Source organism: Crocuta crocuta, unplaced genomic scaffold, assembly GCF_008692635.1.
Source record: "Crocuta crocuta isolate KB4526 unplaced genomic scaffold, BGI_CrCroc_1.0 scaffold408, whole genome shotgun sequence".
NCBI lineage: Eukaryota > Metazoa > Chordata > Mammalia > Carnivora > Hyaenidae > Crocuta > Crocuta crocuta.
Window position 1 is genome coordinate 5,265,064 of NW_027527444.1, and position 19,502 is coordinate 5,284,565.

General features: G+C 49.8%; 1 protein-coding gene across 1 annotated transcript in view; it reads right to left on the reverse strand.

Moving 5' to 3' along the window:
- Nucleotides 1-19,502, reverse strand: part of PTPRN2 (protein tyrosine phosphatase receptor type N2) — a 639,986-nt gene that overhangs the window by 426,465 nt on the left and 194,019 nt on the right. The window contains exon 5 of the mRNA XM_077761727.1: nucleotides 10,790-10,952. Coding sequence (XP_077617853.1) covers nucleotides 10,790-10,952 — 163 coding nt within the window. The remainder of the gene's footprint in view (nucleotides 1-10,789; nucleotides 10,953-19,502) is intronic.

Below are 19,502 nucleotides of genomic sequence, written 5' to 3' on the forward strand. Positions count from 1 at the left end.
CAAGTTAGAAATCAGAAAACTAGGGTTGATAAGGGTTCTAAGTTACTGTTCTCACATATGAACTTGGGCAAATCACTTGACCTTTAGAGACTCAATTTTCTGTCAAAGAAGGAGACTGGACGTTATCTCTAAGATTGTTTTTATTTCTAAAATGATGTGATTTTAGCTGTCATCCAAATTGTTTAATGTTGTCCAAGCACTAGCTGAAACCAACTGCATTTTCTTTAGAACAGAGAAAGGAAGATTCATTAGAGAAAGGGAGAGAAAAATAAAATGCTACCACACAAATAGCCCCTCCAGCATTTTCCCACAAATTGGGTGTAAGTGTCAATCTTAAGCCCAGCCTGAACTCCCATTCAGAAAGGCAGTCTCTGAACACCTGGGCAGGCCAGAGTGCTGGGGGCCAGGGAAGGCATCCAAATGCCTCATTAATGTGCCCACAAGCCTCTCTCCTCCTTTTGCCACGAACGCAGCCTAACCAAGGGCTTTCACTCAAAGGGCCTTTAATGATAGTTGGACTAGAAAGCCCCGGGTAAAGGACAAACCAGACTGAACACAGTGCACAGTGAATCACTCCCAAAGGAAGCCTGCACAGTGAACTGGGATAAACAGTCTATTCTGGGGCTGTTTATGCTCTGAGCCAAATTAAGGTAGAGGGAAAAAGAATATTTCAGTAGGGAAACAGTAGAAATAATAGAAAAACGTCAGTTTTTACAAGTCATCCCAGGTCCTCTGTAAATGATGGCCAGTACTAGGGTGTCCTCAGGGGATCTGACGCTGGCCCAGGTATGGGCGCCACCGAATAACCAGGAGCCCTGGGAACTGGGAGATCAGCAGCAAGAGTATTCTCATGGTGGCTTCCTCCTGTGGCTTTAAGTCTTGGAGGAGAGACTAGTAGATGGGGCTGGATTCTGGGGTAAGGCTGCCTGGGTTTGAATCACATCTCCGATCTCACAAATCTAGTGAGCTTTGTGTTGGTGAGGTACTTAATCTCTAAGTCATCTGTAAAGTGAGGATGATAGCACTTTGCTTGGCACAGTGCTAGTGGCCACTGTCTGAACTGAGCATAACCCCCCCCCCATTCTGAAGAGGTTTTAAGTCTTGATTCAACAAACTTATAACGTCACATTTCCTAAAATAATGCTGAATAATTTTTTGGACTATAGTCATCCAAATCTGGAAATTAGCAACCTAAAAGTATAAAAATTTGCCAATTTCCAGCACATGGTATAGCCATTCTGGTACGCTGGTTGTTGGTACTGTATGTTAGAGAAATCTAGTTTGGAGACCTCTGCTATGGTAGGTACACTATGCATGAAGCATCTGAGAACTGCCACAGGTGATGAGATTTACCCTGAAATTCTATTCCTCCAGGCATATTCCTTAACCCACAGCGTGGCCACAGGAGGAGTAGAGTCCGCTCACCCACACCTTCCACACTGGATACAACCACGGGGAAAGAAGGCTCTTTGGGGAGACTGGCCTGATCCTGTCAGCACAGCTCTGTGGAAACTGCATAGCATTGGACAAGTTATCAAACCTCTTTGTGCTTCACTTTTACTACCTTCAAAATTAGGAATATAGTTCCTTTTTTTCTTAAAGCAGGTAAAAGAATGAGAGTAAAAAGGTTTCAACATGGCTGAGAGGAGGTGCTTGATAAACGGTAGGCAGTGGCAGCATCTCTATCAGCAAGATCCCCACCAACATCATCATCACCATCAATATCATCACTATGGGAGCCTGATCACCACCTTCACCACCCTGTCGTCACCACGGTCATCACTGTCACCTTCATCACCCCGTCACCATCCTCACCATTGTCACCACCCTCACCCCCATCACCTTCATCACCACTGTCACCTTCCTCACCACCCTCACCATTTTCACCACCATCACCTTCCTCACCAATGTCCTTACCACCATCACCTGCATCACCACCATCACCGTCCTCACTGCGACTGGCACTTCCCAAGCACAAGTGATGTGGTGTGCCGATCTCTAGACTACATTCTGTGGGGGAAGAATGTGTCAAACATGGACCTGTCTTCAAACAAACTGCAGGCTGAACTGGGAGTTATGTCACAGACGTATGTGACCATAATCGAAAGCATATTATTAAAGAGGCTTTGTGATACCGACTTGGAAGGAAGAGTGGAAATCAGGGCGGCTGCCTGGAGCCAGCTGACACACTTCCTAGAGCCACAAGCTGCGCTGCACCCCATCCGCCAAACAATGAAATAGTCATGGATGCTCCTGTCCTCTCAGCCTCCCCAGGACCAGGGACCAGAGCCCCAAGTCAGGCCTCCGTCCTCCCATGGAAGTCTGCCCACGCCAGCCCCAGACTGCACAATTATGAGCTCAGACTGCCAGGAAGGCCTGGAGGCCCTCAGCCTCACATGCAAGCAAGCACCGAGTGGAGGAGACTTATGTCTGCACACTGGTCACTAATGCTCATCAGATATTCTCTCATGCCAAGGATCCAACACAAATTAGGAAACTCAAATTGGGCCAACTTTTGACCACAGAACAAACATTTTCTCTAGTTTGTCTCACAGCCTGAAGGCAGCATTGACAAGCACATTGATCAAGACACGCTTGCTGCCGGTGACGAAACCCACAGCAATGGGGCTTGTCCACAGGCTTCCTAACGAGATGACCCCGTAATGCCGTTGGATGTGGCCTGATCTGGGAGCCCCGTAGGAACCTTCCACCTCCAATTCGTTAATGTAGAGACGGGATTCCTTCTCTGTGTCTTTCTGTGCTCAGGCCATAGAGGATGATTCGGGGGAATCATTAACTCTCTTTCTCTCCCTCTGTCTCTGTCTCTCTTTCTCACTGCTTCTTTCTCTATCCCTCTCCACTCCTGTCGCTCCCTCTTTCTCTCCTCCCCTCCCTCCCTCTCAACACAGAGAGAAGACTGTCCTACCAAGGTGTTCAGGCTCTAAGTGTCCAGCCTGCCCCATGTGCAGGGAAGAGACTGGAAGTGTCATTCTTACTGACAACACCGTTGCCAGCACAAAAGAAATGTTTGCCTTTAGGGGAGCTTAGGGATAGACACCGGTCTATCTTTCTTTGCAGCTGAGACACAGAGCTTTCAGTTAGAAAAATCAGTCCCCAGACACTTTTTACAGAGTTCACAAAATCTACGTGGTTGAAGAAATGTTGGGTTCCAAACTCAGGATCAACGAATTCTGCACAAAGTTGACAGTAACATGCAGCGTGGACTGTAAATTATGGACACCTACAGGGACACCGCATTACGCTGGCTTGCGGTGGCTCTGGAGACAGCTGGCGGCATGAAGCCAGCACCAGCCCCCACACCGCCTCTTCCTCCTGTCACTTCTGCTGCACCTGCTGTCCTTCTGGTCCTTCCCAGCCGCTGCACCTACAGCCTCAGACTCAGCAAGTAACAGGTAAAAGGAATGGACTGAATCACAGACTTGTGATCCATTTTCCCACCCACCTTGGGTAAGCAGCAGGCATGAAGTAGAGGCCCGCTGGCTAACATAACCGCCAGGAGGACAGCAGGGTCGTAATCACAAAATGGGTCCTGTTTCCTGAGCGCTGCTGCCAGGCTCTTCTTTGGTTTCATTTCTTCTTGACCTTCTCAACAGCCCTATGGTGTACCCACAATGACGGCATTTTTCGGATATGAAGCCAGTGTTCTGGCAAGTGGGGACCTAGGCTGGGACACAGCCCCGGGCGCCTGGCTTCAGGCTGCGCCCACAGAAAGGAGCAAGCTCACCCTGCAGTCCACCTGGTGCCCCGCAGAATGTGGGGGAGTCAACTTGGTGAGCTTGCATTTGGCTTAAAAAATAAACATGAAGAGGTTGAACAAGAATCTCAAGGTTCTGATCTACCACCAATTAGGAGTTTAAAGCAGATACTTCACCCCATCTTTCTAAGACTCAGTGTCCCTCTCCAGACTAACGGTCTCAGGGAACTGCTCATCCTCGTAAACATGAGTCTACAGAAAGTACAATGCAGCCTGACGTAATGAGGCTGTGACTTGTCCATCTGTCCAGTCAGCTCCGAAGAGTCCAGATGGGAGAGGTGGACGTCTCCCAAGAAGGCCCAAGTGGCTTCTCACACCTGGTGACGTGAGAAGTTAGATCAAAAATAGAAAGAAAAAAGAGAATGTCTTCTGCCCATACAGAATTCAACACTAAAGAAAATCAACAAATAACAACTTCTCACAAAGCCTCTTTGTGGCTCCCTCTGTATGTTTACACAACCACCTCTCCTCCCAGCAAGTGGGCTGTGCAAGGGCAAGGCCAGCTGCAGGGTTTGGCATGGGGCTCAGCAGGAGAGAAGGCAGAAACATGGAGCCAGGATGGGGACTGCGGGGTGGGGAGGGGGGGCGGTCTGTGAGAGATCACGTGCATGTGACCACAAATTGATCTCCAGCCCTTGTGACTGTCACACCTCAGATGCTGCACCCACTGGGCGAGCAGATGAACAACTGAATGACACGGAGGCTGGTTTGCCCATGTTGCTCAGCTCTGAGCTGACGGGACCCTCAGTGAGTGGAGTGGCCTGGACCTACCCGGGAATGGGAGATGGTACTCACAGTAACTATGCTTAATCCCTTCCTACGCATTAGGTACAAACCCTAAGAACCCATATGATCCCAGCTTCCCACTGAAAGTCAGTAGAAATAACAGCATGAGAAGGCAGCTTTTAAATCAAATGAACATCACGGATGTGGCTCAGATACCATGTTGTGGCCACTGTCCTCACAGCTCAGCACGTTTGCACATGCTATTCCCAGTGGAACAGCTAAGTCGAGGGCAGGAGAGAACCTGAGTCACCAAATTCGATTTCCCAAGGCGGCGCCTCTTGGGAAAGGAGGGACGGAAGAAGACGGGCATGCTGGTGGACACCTGCCTGGTTTCCAGTCTGGGGCTGTTAGGAAACAGCTGCCGCGGACAGGTGCACGCAAGTCTTCTTTGAGCACATCGTGTCCTTTCTCTCGCTACGTCACAAGACAGATGAATACTCAATTGTAAAGAAACTGCCACACGGCGGCTATAACAATTTACGTTTCCACGAGTTTGAGAAGTCCCATCACGTCACATTCTCACCAAGAGTTGGTAGCATAGTTGTTTTATTTTGTTTTGTTTTAATTTTGGCCAATCTATTGGACACAAAGTAGTAGTTCCTTAGGGTGCCATGCCATATTTCCCCCAAAGAATAATGATGTTTGACACCTTTAGTGACCTCATTGGCCATTTATATATCTTTTTTTATAAAGTGTCTGTTCAAAACTTTTCCACATTTTGTGTTGGCTTGCTCATCTTTTTCTTTTCCATCTTTATTAAAGTATAACTGACACACAATAAACATTATCTTTTAAAGAAGAGAATTTCTAATTTTTATGAAGTCCAATTTATCAATTTTTCTCTTACAGATTGTACCTTTGCTGTCATATTCATATATCAGTATGGGGGACCTTAACACTATTGAGCCTTCTGATACACGATCATGGTATGTATATCTCCATTAATTTAGAATTTCTTTACTCTCATCAATTTTTTTTAAATTCTCAGTGTACAAAGCCTTACACATATTCTGTTAGATTTCTCTCTAATGGCTTCACAATCTTGATGCTACTGTAAATGACTTTTCAGAATTTTAGTACCTAATTGCTTGTGGTTATATATAGAAATTGATTTATGTACACTTATTTTGCATTCCATGGCACTACTATGCTCACTTATTAGTTTTAGTAGCTTTTTTGATAGATTCCACCAAATGTTCTGCAAAGGTGGCCATGTAATCTGCGTGCCTTTTTCTTCTTGCTTTATTGCACTGGCTAAGCCTCCAACACAGACGAGGCAAGGGCAGGCCCCCTTGTGTAATCCCGGATTTTGGGTAGAAGGCGCCCGGCCCTCCCGTATTCAGTGTGGTGTCAGTTGCGGGTTTCTACCATGAATTGATGACGACTTCTGTCACATGCTTTTCTGCATCTTTTAAGACTATCATATAGTTTTCCGTTCTCTTGTTAATGTGGGGAGCTAACACCGAATGATTTTCATATGTAAACAATCTCCCTATATCATCCTGTATTATACTATTTTATATAATGTTGGATTTTATTGTTAAAATTTCCTTAGAAATTTTACTTCCATATTTCTGAGGGACATTGATCTAAAGCTTTCTTTTCCTTTATCTTTCTTTGTATGATTTTAATCCTTGATATTTATTGACTTATTTTATGGTTCAGCATACGATCTACATTAGGGCATATTCTATATATACTTGAAAATAATGTGTATGCAGTTTTTACATACTATCATTCTATTGATATCAAGTAGCTTAAGTTGTTGATAGTATTGTTCAAATCTTCTAAATCTTTAATGTTATTTTACCCATTTGTATACGAGGTTACTGCGAGAGGAAAGTTAAAATCTCTAAAAGTGACTGTGGACTTGCATAATTCTCTTTTTGGTATTCTCATATTTTTGATTTATGTATTTGAAGTACTGACATTAGGATCATAGAAAAGATTTTATGTCATTTTAATGAACTGATCATTTAGTCATTATAAAATGCTCTATCTCTGATAGTGCTATTTGTCTTAAAGTGTACTTTGATTAACATTAACACTGTCACAGCAGCTTTCTGATATTTAGTTTCCATTGTATATATTTTCCATACTTTTACTTTCAATCTCTATATGTCTTTCCAATTTCATGTGTTTTGGCTTTAATATAGTTATTTGTTATCTGTTTTCTGTTTTTATTAAAATTGAACATCTCTGGGGGTGTCTGGGTGGTTCAGCTGGTTAAGTATCTGACTCTTGGTTTCAGCTCAGGTCATGGTCTAGCTGTTTGTGACAGTGCAGAGCCTGCTTGGGAGTTTCTCTCTCTCTCTCTGCCCCTCCCCTGCTCGTGCGCATGTGCTCTCTCTCTCTCTCTCTCAAAATAAATAAATCAACTTTTTAAAAAGTTTTAAAAAATGAACATCTCTGCTTTTCATTTTGGAGGACTTAGTCCACTTCTCTGATACAAGTATCAGTATGGGTGGACTTATGTCTACTTTCTTGACATTTGTTTGATAGTCAGCCTGCAAGGCGCCCAGAAAGTCTGCACAGTAGCTTTGATAACATCTGATTATGGACTTCCTGTGCTTTATTCAGTCTCTGTTCATTAGAGAGATGACACTGGACAGAAAAAATAAGTTCTAGGTTTTCGTGCATTTTTTAATACTGAAAAGCAGCTATCTTTTCACAGAAGAAAAAAGCCTAAGCCTAAAATGCGACCAAGTGCCCACGTCCTGACTAAGCTTGTTACTCCTGCGCCAGAGTGGCTGTGTGGCAGGGGCCGCAGGGTCCAGGACCCCACTGGGGATGCTTGGGAGAGAGAGGCCTGCCCAGTGAACCCCGTGTGAGGCCATCCTGCCCGGTGAGCAGTTAAGGACTATGTACCCACACTCCACTGACCGAGTCAGAGGGATGGAGCGTGTGGGGAGGCGAGCGCCAGGCCCTCTCTCCTGACACGGAGCTCGGGCAGGGCGATGCCACTCCTGTGCCTCCGGACCCCAGGGTAGAGTCAGGGGCACCGGCCCTACAGCCTCAGGGCTCGGCACCCCTACACCCCAGGCACGGGCTCTGGAAGGTCACACTGTCCTCCAGAACGGGGAGGCTGCCCTGAGAGGGATCCCAGCACACCTGTCCAGACACTGAGGATCAGAGCCGCCAGGTACGTGAGCCAGGGCTGGACCGACTCTGTGGTGAATCCCACTGACCAGTGTTTGGGGGCTGCAGACTCACCCATCTCACCCCACCTCAGGCTCAACAGGACCACTGAGGTGGCTCTGGCAGAGTCACTCCCCCACCTGGGAGGTCACGCCCCGGGGCCTCCCTGAGACCCCCCACCCCCGGGCTCTGCCTCGGCTCCCCTGCCCAAGTCACTCTTGGCACAGACCCTGTGACAGTCTCAGAGTCCTGGATGCCACAGTCCTGGGTTACCCCCCAGCAGGTGTGAACAGCAAGGCAATACGGCAGGGGAGCCAGGCCACCCGGGCCCCTCCACGTCCAGGGAGCAACTTCTATTCTAAACTGATGGCCGTTCCAGCGCACGGCCGAGTGACTAGATGGCCACGCTGGAGGGGAAACGTGATGCTGGGTTCAGGGGGAGCACGAGCAGCGGCGGGACAGCTGGTGACGCTTCACCAGCACCCTCACTCTTGCCTGCATGCCTTCCTTCTCTGCTTCTGTCGCTGGTGGAGAAGGCCACAGACTGGTTAGGGATCGGTGAGCTGCCTCCCAGAGAAACGTCAGCCCTTTCCTTTTGAGCTTCTCCTGAGTCTCGGGAACTTGTAAAAACTGTCTTGACCTTCCCTCCTCCACAACCATCTCTGGGTCCCACACCCAGGGACGCAATGCAATGTCTCCATTACAGAAGCCAAGGCTGAGCATAAGGCTTCACGTTCCTTTTGATAAAGATGCGTCAGGGGACAAGGGAGGAAGATGAATGATCCTCTGCTTGTGCCAATGCCAGTCTCCCATCCTCAGGACTGGGGTGCGGAGTAAGTAAACAAGGGAGTTGGGTGGGCTCTGGGCGCTCTGTGGGGCTGGCACACCGGCGTCGTGAGCACAGCGGTGTCCTCCTCGGGAGACAGGCTCCCCGAGAATCAACAGACAGTTTCCAGACCCACGTTCACTGCGTTTCTGCAGGCGGCTTAGGACGAACAATGGAACTACCACTGACTGAGGCCTTTGCCACGAGCTCTGGGTGCACTGTCTCACCTCTCCTCATGGTGACTCTAGGCCCGTTACTACCCAACTACACGGCCAAGAACCCTGAGGTCAGAGAGGCTGAGCAGCTTCCCCGAGGCCGCACAGCACTGGTGAGAGCTGGTTCTGAATCCCCTCCAAAGCGTCCAGAATCTCACCCACCATGTCTGTTCCCTGGACAACCCCAGGAAAAGGTCCTTGACGATGGCATCTCTCACCCCACGGTATTCTGCTGAGCGTCTGGCTCATAGGAAGTGCTTAGTCAGTCTCAGTAAATGAATAAAAAAATCTTAAGCTCAACATTTAGAAGAAAGTGTTAAGTGGATGGGGCTCGGCCAGGGTTACGGCCCGCATTGAGAAGCCAGCCAAGGGTCCAGGTGGGAGTGGGCCTTGACTGAGTGCAGTGTGGGGGCCACCCTGCATTATCGTACTCGCTCCTGCTAGGGGCTCGCCTGTGACGACTGAATCCATTACAGCAGATGCCACGGGCTGGGCAAACGCATTCCCACGATCCGGGACGGAAATGTGACTGTGGAGGCGCTCCCAGCTGCCTCTCAAAGTGGCCTGGGGGCTCTGGAACCCCATGGCCTCAGTAGGCACCCTGGCCAGTGCTAGAACTCCCCATAGGGCCTCTGTGTCCCAAGGTGACTGCGAAATGAGGGCCGGAAGGTGAAGGACCTCGAGGAGGGGCGAACACAAGTAACAGGACCCTAGAGAAGCCTGGACGACAGACATCGTTTCTCTGGGCTCTGCCCCTGAGATGTGGAACTGAACCAACCTCGCACCGCAGCCCACACCTAACTTGACCTCGCCTTGCGGGGCTACAGCGCCCGGTTCTGACGTGCCCACTCAGATTCCACTGTCGATCTCAGGTGGCTCAGGCCTCACTGGCGGTGTGCCCTCTAAGGGACCCTGTGTGGGCGCCGCCCACAGTCCCAGCCCAGAGCGGGCTTGAATAATTTCAGGGGCTTCTTGACCAGAAAATAATTGAAAAAGGGACACACGTTGCTTCCCCCATATTTTCTGGGAAAATCTTCTGAGGAAACCCCAGCAGAGCGTCAGAGGAAGGGGACCTTCATCAGTCGTGCGACACTCACAGAAAGGAAAATATGTCAAATCCCAGACACTGGATGTAACTAACATCCGGCAAAAAAGTGTGCAGATCGCTGCCAAATACCCAACATGCCCACGACCACCCTGGACTCCAGCACTTTGCCCAAACCGCCCCCCGCCTCGGAATGCGTGAGGCCTTGACTCTGACCGTCGCTGCCACCCTGTCCCTGCTCCCTCAAGGTGAGTCAAAGTCCGCCAAGTCCAGTTTAACAAGCAGCCATTGTTTTCCATCTAAACAGCTGAAATTTGTAATTCTATTTGCTTAAAACGTTCTGAGCATCTTGAAATGGCTTGAGGGGATGCGGTGTTGGTAGAAAATGGACTTCTACCTAAGAGCCTGTAGCCTAGGCCCTCGGCACCACACAGGCTGCCCACCTAGGTCAGGTGAGCCTGGGATGAAGTGGCTTCCTGAGGGGTGGGCCTGGCAGTGTGACCCCAGCATAGTCCTGGGCTCGCTCACCAGGATCAGGGTCCCCTGGGCCCGACTCCAGCACAGTCCCGGGCTCACTCACCAGATTGGGGTCCCCCTGGGCCCCCCTGACTCTAGCCCAGTCCCGGGTGTGCTCCCTCACAGCTGAGTGTGCACTGCTGTCCTGGGTCCAGGCGGTGTAGGTGGAAACAGCCTCTTTGCTGCCTGTAGGTGTCCTATCTGTACCTGACGGTGGGCTTTCTAGAGCTCCCGTGCCTGCTCCAAGGAAGACATCCTGAGCCCTTCACCCAGAAGGGACCTGGACCGCTGACTGGCTCGGCACGGCGGGGGGAAGCCGCTGCTGGAGTGTTGTGTGCAGCTCGGAGCGGGCTCCAGGGGCGTTCTCTGCACACGCCCTGACCACCCTTCTACCACCTCTAGCCCGGGACCCCGGGGAGAAACCAGGAAATGCCAAAGACCCACGCTGGAGACAAGCGCACGCCGGGACCTCAGAGCTCGAGGCTCACCTGCGCTGACGGCCTGTCGTGCCTGGTGCGGGGGCGCACGTCCGGCGCGGCCGCCTGCGACAGGGCCTCCAGGGAGAGCAGGTAGCGCTGGACGGCCCTGGCCAGACCCCCGGCGTCCTCCAGGCCGGCCCTCCTCTCCTCCTGCGCGCTCTGCTCCGAGGCTCTGAAACGCAAAAGGAAACCATGAGCCGGTCACACGTTTGTTCCATGTCGAGTAGCCGCCTGGGCCTCTGCTGTGCATGACAGACACGCACGCGGGCCGGCCAGGCACCTGGGCAAGGACACAGGTCTCAGGCCAGAGGGGGAAGCCCGCCTCCTTGGCGCACATTAGCCTTGAACTTGAATCTCTCGTGTGCCTCCCTGCCTGGTGCCCTGACGCGTCTCCGAGCCACCGCGGGCACTTGCTGAGGGACCCCTGGAGAGGTCAACGCGGCCTCTCTGAGCACCGGGGACAGGAGACAAGTCTGCAGACAGAAAACAGCCAGTGCCTGCTGCAAGCCCGCTGCGAGGAGCAGAGGGCAGGGCTAGGCGGTAGGCGGGAGACACGGAGGCCCACGTGGAAGGGCGTCTGAGGTCTAGGGCTGGGCCGGAACACAGGCAGAGGAGGCAAGAGCAAACCCGAGAGCCGAGAGTGGGTGCGCCGTGAGCGCCGGCCGGGGCAGCAGAACCGAGAGCTGACCTCCTTACAGACGGGGCAGCCGGGGGTCCCACAGGCAGGGGCTGCTTTCCCCCAGCGGAGCCCTGGAATCAAGCCCTCCCTAGTCTCGCCGCGTCCCGACACCTCAGCAAACGCCCCACACGCAAGACCGCGCAGTTGCAGGGAGCGTCTGCCGGGGGCTCACTGCTCGCGGCTGCAGGAGAGGGACCCAGAGCTGCCTCCCAACTCCCCCGGACGCGTGCGCGCGCTGAGTGCCGGGGCACAGGCCAAGGCAGGGAGCAGGCGGCGTAGGCCCGTGGGCAGCTGACCCTAAGAGGAGGTGGAAGGGCCGTGGCAGAGAAATGTGGCAGAGGAAGGGGGGAAGAGTGGGCGAGGGAGGAAACAATTCTGGCCCGACCCTCGAGAAGAGGCCCGCCTTGCAACACCAGGGGTTTAGCTCATGAGGCCCAGGCTGAGCTTGAGACCCAGGGAACTGAAAGAGGACTGATGTGCACCATGTGAGCCACTAGGTTTGTGGTGATTTGTCACAGCAGGAAACTAATACGGCGCTGTACACTTCTATGCTGTCACTGCAGAAAGCCACGTACGGCTCACCACCTGTGTGTGCGGACCACACCAGGCACATAGGTTTGCATCTGCAGTGACAGAAACGATGCTTTCTGCCTTTTGTGCACATGGCGGCAAGATGCAAATGGTGCTCGTTCTGAAGCTGGACGCTGCTTCATGCCCGCGTGCCGACCTGAAGGTGCCGCGGCCCGGAGGGCGGCCAGGACAAGGCCAGAAGGCAGGCTGACCGACTCAGCACGCATGTGGGAGGTGCGAGGGTGACCGCTGGACTTACGCTCAAAGCCACGGAGAGCGACCGACTGCCCAGCAGAAAGAGGCGTTCTTCACAGGCCACACGTGGCCAGAACCAGGGGCACAGAGGAAGTGACCAGGTGGCACCACTACCAGCGGGGTCAGGGTCACGGGCCTTAACAGATCCAGGAAACTCATCTGGTCCCTCAGCGGCCTCCTGTCTGGATCAGCCCCCAGCCTTCCTGTTACCCACGGCCTCCCAGAGCCCTGGCTCTGGAGAGCTGACCTCCATGCCCACCCACCTCCCAGCCTGGACCCGCCAACCAGAGCTTCCCAGCCGCTGACTGCCCCCAAAGGGCCACGATGCACCCGAAACAGGGCAGGAGACCAAGCAGCAAGCTCTCTCTCAGAGACCCCTCTGTTTCTGCACTCTCTGACACCCTGGCCCCCACGAGGAGCCTGTCTGACGATGAGCTCTAACACCGGCACCGTGTGCAATGTGGAGAGGCTGAGAACTTCCCAAATCACCGGGTCCGGGTTCCCTCCCTTTAAAAGCCGCCTGTCGGTTTGTGTTTCCCCCTGCATCGCGCTGTCTGCAGCCGGCTTTGCTGTGCCCACTGACAACACATCTCTGCAAATGCAACGCCAGCCACCTGGGCCCCCGCCATAGACCGCAGGGTTCACTTCTGTTCTTCCTTGTCTCTATTCCTTGTCACACATCACACACCCCTTCAGGCTGACACACCCTCGTCACACATCACACAAACCCATCCACTCCCCCCTCATCTGAGTCATGCGCTGTCGTGTGAGATGGCCCAGGAGGCCTCTCCCCTCTGTCACCTGGAAGCCTGGTGACTCTGGAAAAGTTCACCAGGCCACATCACCTAACTGGTAAAAGCCCCAATCACACTGCAGTTCCCAGGACAGTCATGCACCTCGTAGCTCAGAGAGGCCTTCCCCAGCCATCCAACCCGTGGTGAGTTCCATTCATGGTTTATTACATCACCCTCAATTATATTCTTTGTAGCATTTGTTGCTGGCTGAAATGACTTTCTTCGTTTAAGGTGTACTTTTTGTTGCTGTATAGCCCTTCACTAGAATGTAAGCTGCTTGAGGGAAGGGGTCATGTGTCTCTACATTCTTCGTGTTCTCTGCTCCAAAGCCCCGAATTCACACAGAGCCTAACTCAGCAGGCACCGAAAGACTGCGTGTTGACTGGAAGAAGGAACTCGGATGCAGACAGTAAATTCTGGCTTAATGCAGAGTTAGCCCAGAAGAGTAGCATTTCACACCATTAACCTGTTAAATGACACCTTTCCTGTAAAATCTAAAAATTATCACTAAAAATGAATTCAGGATAACAAAACTGATCATTGCAGTATAGTGGGGAGAGGGATGTGTGTGATCAATGACTTCTTTGGAAAGAAAAGGGTCTTATTTCCTTTTTTGTTTAAGAGAAAATGAGTTTTTAGATTATATAAGATATAATATTCCCAGTCTGTTAGGCCTCCTTGACAACCACAAATACTGTTTGTATAGAAAGAACCGGACATGTTTCCCATGGCAACTGTATATAACCTCAAATTGTGCTCTCTGTTCAATAAATGTGGCAGCTGATTTTTGAATAATAAATAATTATAAGCAATTATAAGCTCTGACATTTACATAGCCACATATGTGGGTGGGTTTTTTCGCCTACTAAATGCATTTGACCTTCATGTAAGTAAATACTGGTTTTTTAAAATTGTATTTTTTTTAATTATCTGCCAGAAGTACACTTGACGTTGAACAAGAATATCCCAGACTGCCAGAAAGCGGGTACAGCTTCCATGATGTCAACATGAGGTCTAGAAAAGCAGCACACACAAAGGGCAGAGGCTCATCTGTGGGTTTTCCCTTCTTTCCCATCCTTTCTGTGCCGATTTTTGTATTTGGAGAAACTCTGCTTTTAAGTAATCATTTGATTTTCACTTTTATTTGTAAGTGTACCAACTATGATAGAGTTTTGTGATAATTCTAGAAATAAGGCATTCTGATGTGCAGACAGAATAGCCATCAGTTCCTCAAGCACAGGGGTGAGGCCTTAAGCCACAGGGGCTCCTGGGTGGCTCAGCGGGTTGAACATCTGACTTTGGCTCTGGTCATGATCTCGCAGTTTCTGAGTTCAAGCCCCACATCAGGCTCCATGCTGACCATGCAGACTGTCAGACGAGAGAGGCAGAGAGAGAGGGACTCTCTCTCTGCGTTCCTCTCTCTCTGCGTTCCTCTCTCTCTGCCTCCCTCTCTCTCTCTCTTAAAATATATAAACTTTAAACATTTTTAAAAAAAGAAAAGTAAAGCCATAAATTCAGGAGAAGGGGGAACAGAGCTCATGGCCTGAGAATGTATCAACTTTCCCCCATTCAGGGTTCTGGGTCTACATGTGTCTCTGTGTGTGTGTGTGTGTGTGTGTGTGCGTGCACACGCACGTTTCTGGGTACATCTATATGTGTGCCTGTGTGTGTGTGCATTTGTGTGTCTGGTCTGTGTACATGTCTCGCAGGCTGGGTCAAGTTGTGTTACTGCAAATAAGATGCTCAATTAGCTAGCAGCCATACACACTGTTAGTGACCAGGAAGCAGCGTCTTAAGCATTTTACATAAACATGACAGTTTGTTACTGACATGTGGGTCTTTAGTGGGATTGTGACACATTTCAGGAAATGTGTTGGGGTTGTAGGTGTGTGTGTGACTCGTTCTAGATCTCCCACTTGAGGAAAGGAAAACAGGATCCTGGCTAATTTTTTCATGTAGAAAGTCTGACTTTCAAGAATGGATCACTGATGTTCATGTGGTATTTGTACATATTTCATAAAAACCTACAGAAAATCCTCTTGTTTGTGTTTAGTTACCTCAATTGACAAAGTTGTCCTGCTCTTATTTCTGATGCCTTTTCAAGCTACACCATATCGGACCTCACAGGTGATGGGGCTTCGTGGGCTGTGGTCTCAAACCACGGCTGGCGCTTCCCCGGCCATTACTGAAAGGAGGAAATCTCGTGTTCTACGATGTCGAAGTGCATTCTAACTGAAGTCAGTTTACTGCTCCGGCATTGTCTTTCTCCGTCACTAATTGCGAACCTCATAACGGTGCCTGTAAGTTGTCTTGTCCATCCTCCTGGCGTGTCTGCTGCAGTGGGTCTGTGTGTGAAGCTGCCGTGTGTTACGGTGAAGAGTGAGCCGTCACTGTGCTGGGCAAGCCCGGAGCAGTGAACGTGCAAATGGACCTTGCCTGTCATTGAGCTTGAAGTCGGTCAGAACCTCGTAAGTACACATATTCCACTTCAAAATGATGAAATCTGCTTTATGTTTAGGACTCCGCTGTTCTCTTTTTCCACAGACCTGCATGCATAGACCTTCGAGCTCCAGATAATGTAAGATGCCCTAAATTGTCACCCAAATGGCTAAAGGAAAAAAAAAAGCCCAGACTGGGAACAAAGTCTTCACAGGGAGCTCGCAGCGAGCCCTGTTCCACTCCTTTCGCAGCCGTGGTGGCTACTGCAAAACCCCCTTTTCGCTCTCCACGTAAAACCTCCATGACCACCTGACACAACGCTCCCGGGAAGCCTGGTGCGAGTCGCTGGAGCTCCACGCCGGCCGCCGGCCTCCTGCCCGCCTCCCCTGGCTCTCAGGAGGAGCAGAGGGCAGGCTCAGATGCCTGCGTTCTCAGCGACCCCTCACGCTTCACCTCCGTTCCTTATGTCCAACAGCTAATTACTGCTGGGCCTACTTTCCGGGTTTCGCACACAGCGCTTACTCTGGTCAGCACAGGGGCAGGGCTGGGCTTCCTGAAGGTGATTCTAAACCCATCCAGGCAGGTTAATCTCTCTGAAGGTCAACTGTCTTGTATGAAGCACGCCAAGTATATCTCACTAGCCAACTGTGGATACTGACAAATCTACCAAGTATAGAATGCTCTAGAAATGCCCTGTGGAATGAAGAAAGTGAGGAAGGACTCTTGGTTGGTGTGGTTACCCGTATAATAGTTCAAAAGTGTCAGCAGATCATTCGCTTTATCTTTCCTTCACTAATTCAACAAATACTGATCATATGTCAACCTGGTAAAAGGCACATGCCAGGTGCTGGGGGTCCCTGGGCCAGAAATGGCGCCCGGAGAGGGCACCGGGGGGAAGGCAGGCAGGAGCATAATAACGTGGAAGATACTGATCTCTTCAGCAATAATGACATAAACCTTCACTTTAAAAACAACTGCAAATCCAAGAGGTGATGGTCACAACTCTAAAGACAACCAAAGAAAACAATTCACCCTCCACGAAGGAAAAGGGAGCAGGCAGGGGCCGCGGGGCCTTCACCAAGCTGCCCGGGGGGCCGAAAAAGTACCAACCGGCGTTGCTCAGGAAATCCACGTGTAAAACAGAAAAGTCCAAAGGTGACATTTTAAAGCACAGCCAGATCATTTAGGCGGCGAATAAAAAGGGAGAAAGCAGGAGTGGCAATACTGATTTTAGAAACATGGAACCCAAGACAAAAACCATTAAAGTCAACAAAGATACCCTTTGAAAGTGACCGGGGGTATGGCAATCACCAATAAAGGCGCAGCGCAGCAGCCTTCACGTGCCCGAAGCCAGAGCTTCGGTGTTTAAGGCAAAACGTATTAACCACGAAAGGAAAATTTACAGAAACAGTTTTGTCTGAGAAATTTCAATAAGTCAAATATGATTAAGGACATACAATAAACTATATAAAATTATAAATTATATGTAAAAATTCTGTACCCTGCAAATAGTGGATACAATATCTTTTTGAAGTATCCATTCAGAATTAATAACAAGATGGTATAAACCTCAAGATCTCCAGAAAGTAAAAACTGAACAAGTCACAGTGTTGGACTAAAATGAAATAAAACTAGGTGCTAATTTCAAGTTTGAAAATGACATAAATATGAAAAAAACATGTACTTACTATGCCCAAAGGGTATAAAATTACAATGACAGATAATTTAGAGCAAAAACAAACAAGTGTATGTCAGTCACAGGATGGTGCCAAAGCTGTGTTCCAAAGCTAATGCACAAACTTTTGTAATTTCATTACTTTTAAAAAAGCGAGTAAATAAAAACATGAAAGAAAAGTTCCACTCAAGAAGTTTTATAAAAAACAGTAAGTCTAGGAGCGCTGGGTGGATCAGTTAAGTGTCCAGCTCTTGACTCTGACCCAGGTCCTGATCTCATGGTTCGTGAGTTTGAGCCCCGAGTCGGGCTCTGTGCTAACAGCTCGGAGGCTGCTTGGGATTTCCAATCTCTCTCTCTCTCTTCTCTCTCTCTCTCTCTTTCCCCCCTCCCCCACTCCTGTGCACACATGAAAGATCTCTCTCCGTCTCAAAATAAATAAACAACCATTTAAAAACAAACAGTAAGTCTAAGGATAGTAGAAATAAGAAAATCCAAGAGATAAGTAATTTTAAAAATCATGTTAAAAGTGTGAAAAGAAAATTTATGTTAAAAATGACAAGAGTGACCACTACCTACATGTTTGAATGGATCTTTCAACTATAATTCAATTCTATGTATCACAAGTAAGCAAAGGGGAAGGCCCTGTGAAAAGGACGATAGTTCTCTGCAAAAATACAATGCCTCAATTTCACACAACGAGCAGTGTGAGTATATTTTACCAACAGTCTTGGCAGACAGTGAAAGTGTTATGAGATATACCTACAGAGAAAGATTATAAAAAAATATGCACACTGGGAAACAGATCATTTCAATGCTAAAGAAAGTTTCGCGGGAATTTTGTGAAGAGGGGAAAGTACTGGCGTAGCATGACGGCCGTCTGACCGTGACCCCAGCGCAAGCAGGGCAGAGCCAGCAGCACGGGACTCCGTGCCTCTGCTGTGGCTGCTGAGACGGGCCTTCGGGCAGAGCGCCACCAGGAAGAGGCCGCACCCTGAAGCAGGATGTCCGCGTGCCTCAACGAGGCACTATTTACAGGACTGCGAGGCACAACAGACACGACCGTGGCGAACCACGGAGGGTCACGGGGTCAGACACACTGCCCGGGTCCTGCTACCGTCCGGACCCCCTCTTCTCTGCCCTCTAAGCTGGGCTGATCCCACTGGCCAAACCCAGCCCCGGCCCGAGGACACGGGCACCTACTCACACAGCCCCTTGGGGGCCAGAGCCAGGGGTAAGATGGACGGGAACGTGGAGAACGTCCCATTGAGTCCTCCAAAACTGGGGCTCTGCCTGCAGAGCTGAGGTGATTGTTTACTTAGGTTCGACACTCTCAAAGACAGAAATTAAAAATCCAGCATAGAGAGAGCTACGGGAGCTCTGTTTTCATGAGCAACTGTACCGAGTGCCATCTACGTACAGACCAAAAAGATAGCTCTCCAGGATGGGATCAGTGAAAGGTTGCTAGACTCGAATACAAAGGCTCTACATGGAAATAAACAAAACAGAAAAATTAAAGAAATACTTTTCATATGGACAAGGATCACGCATAGGAAATCCACAGAGAAGAAAATTCCAATCTCTAATACGGATGTTTTTCATCTCATTTGCTAAAAAACAAGGATAATGTGTCATTTTTCATAATAAAACTGGCAATTTTTACAAATGACAATAGTGACATTGATAGCAAGCTGGTCATCCAGGTGTCTGATCAGCAGCCTCCCCCCATCTGCAAACACGGGTCTTTGGGGGATGCTGTGCTCTGGCCGTTCCCTCACCTCAGCTGTGACTCTTTGGAGTAACTTAAGGAGTTACTCTTTGCTCACAGTGGAGGTCAAGGTTACCTGGCACAGGGAACCTCATCTTAGTGAAGCTAAATCTTCCCTAGGAAGGAAGGAGCGCAGGCAGCACTGAACCAGGCCCCATTTAAAGACACGCGCAAAGAGTATGAAATCATCTAAAACAAAGACGGAAATTCAAGATAGCTTGGCTTTGGTTTTTGGGTTTGTTTTTCTTACAGAGAAGCCCTCCACACACTCGCAGACCCTACTGGCACATTCTCTTCGACAAAGGAGGCCTTCAAGGCAGACGGGCCGGCACAAGACAAGAAGGACACGCCCCCACCCCAAGACACCCCGGGTCTGGCCGGAGAGAGAGCTAACACGGCAACGTGTTTTCAGCGCGTACAAGCCCTTCACGTGGGCTCGCTCACCTAACTTCGCTGGTTTGGACATGAACCCTGTGGTGGCTTAGCTCCTCCGCTTATTAGAGGAACATGCGCTAAAGGCAAATGCCCACATTTTTGTGTAACTG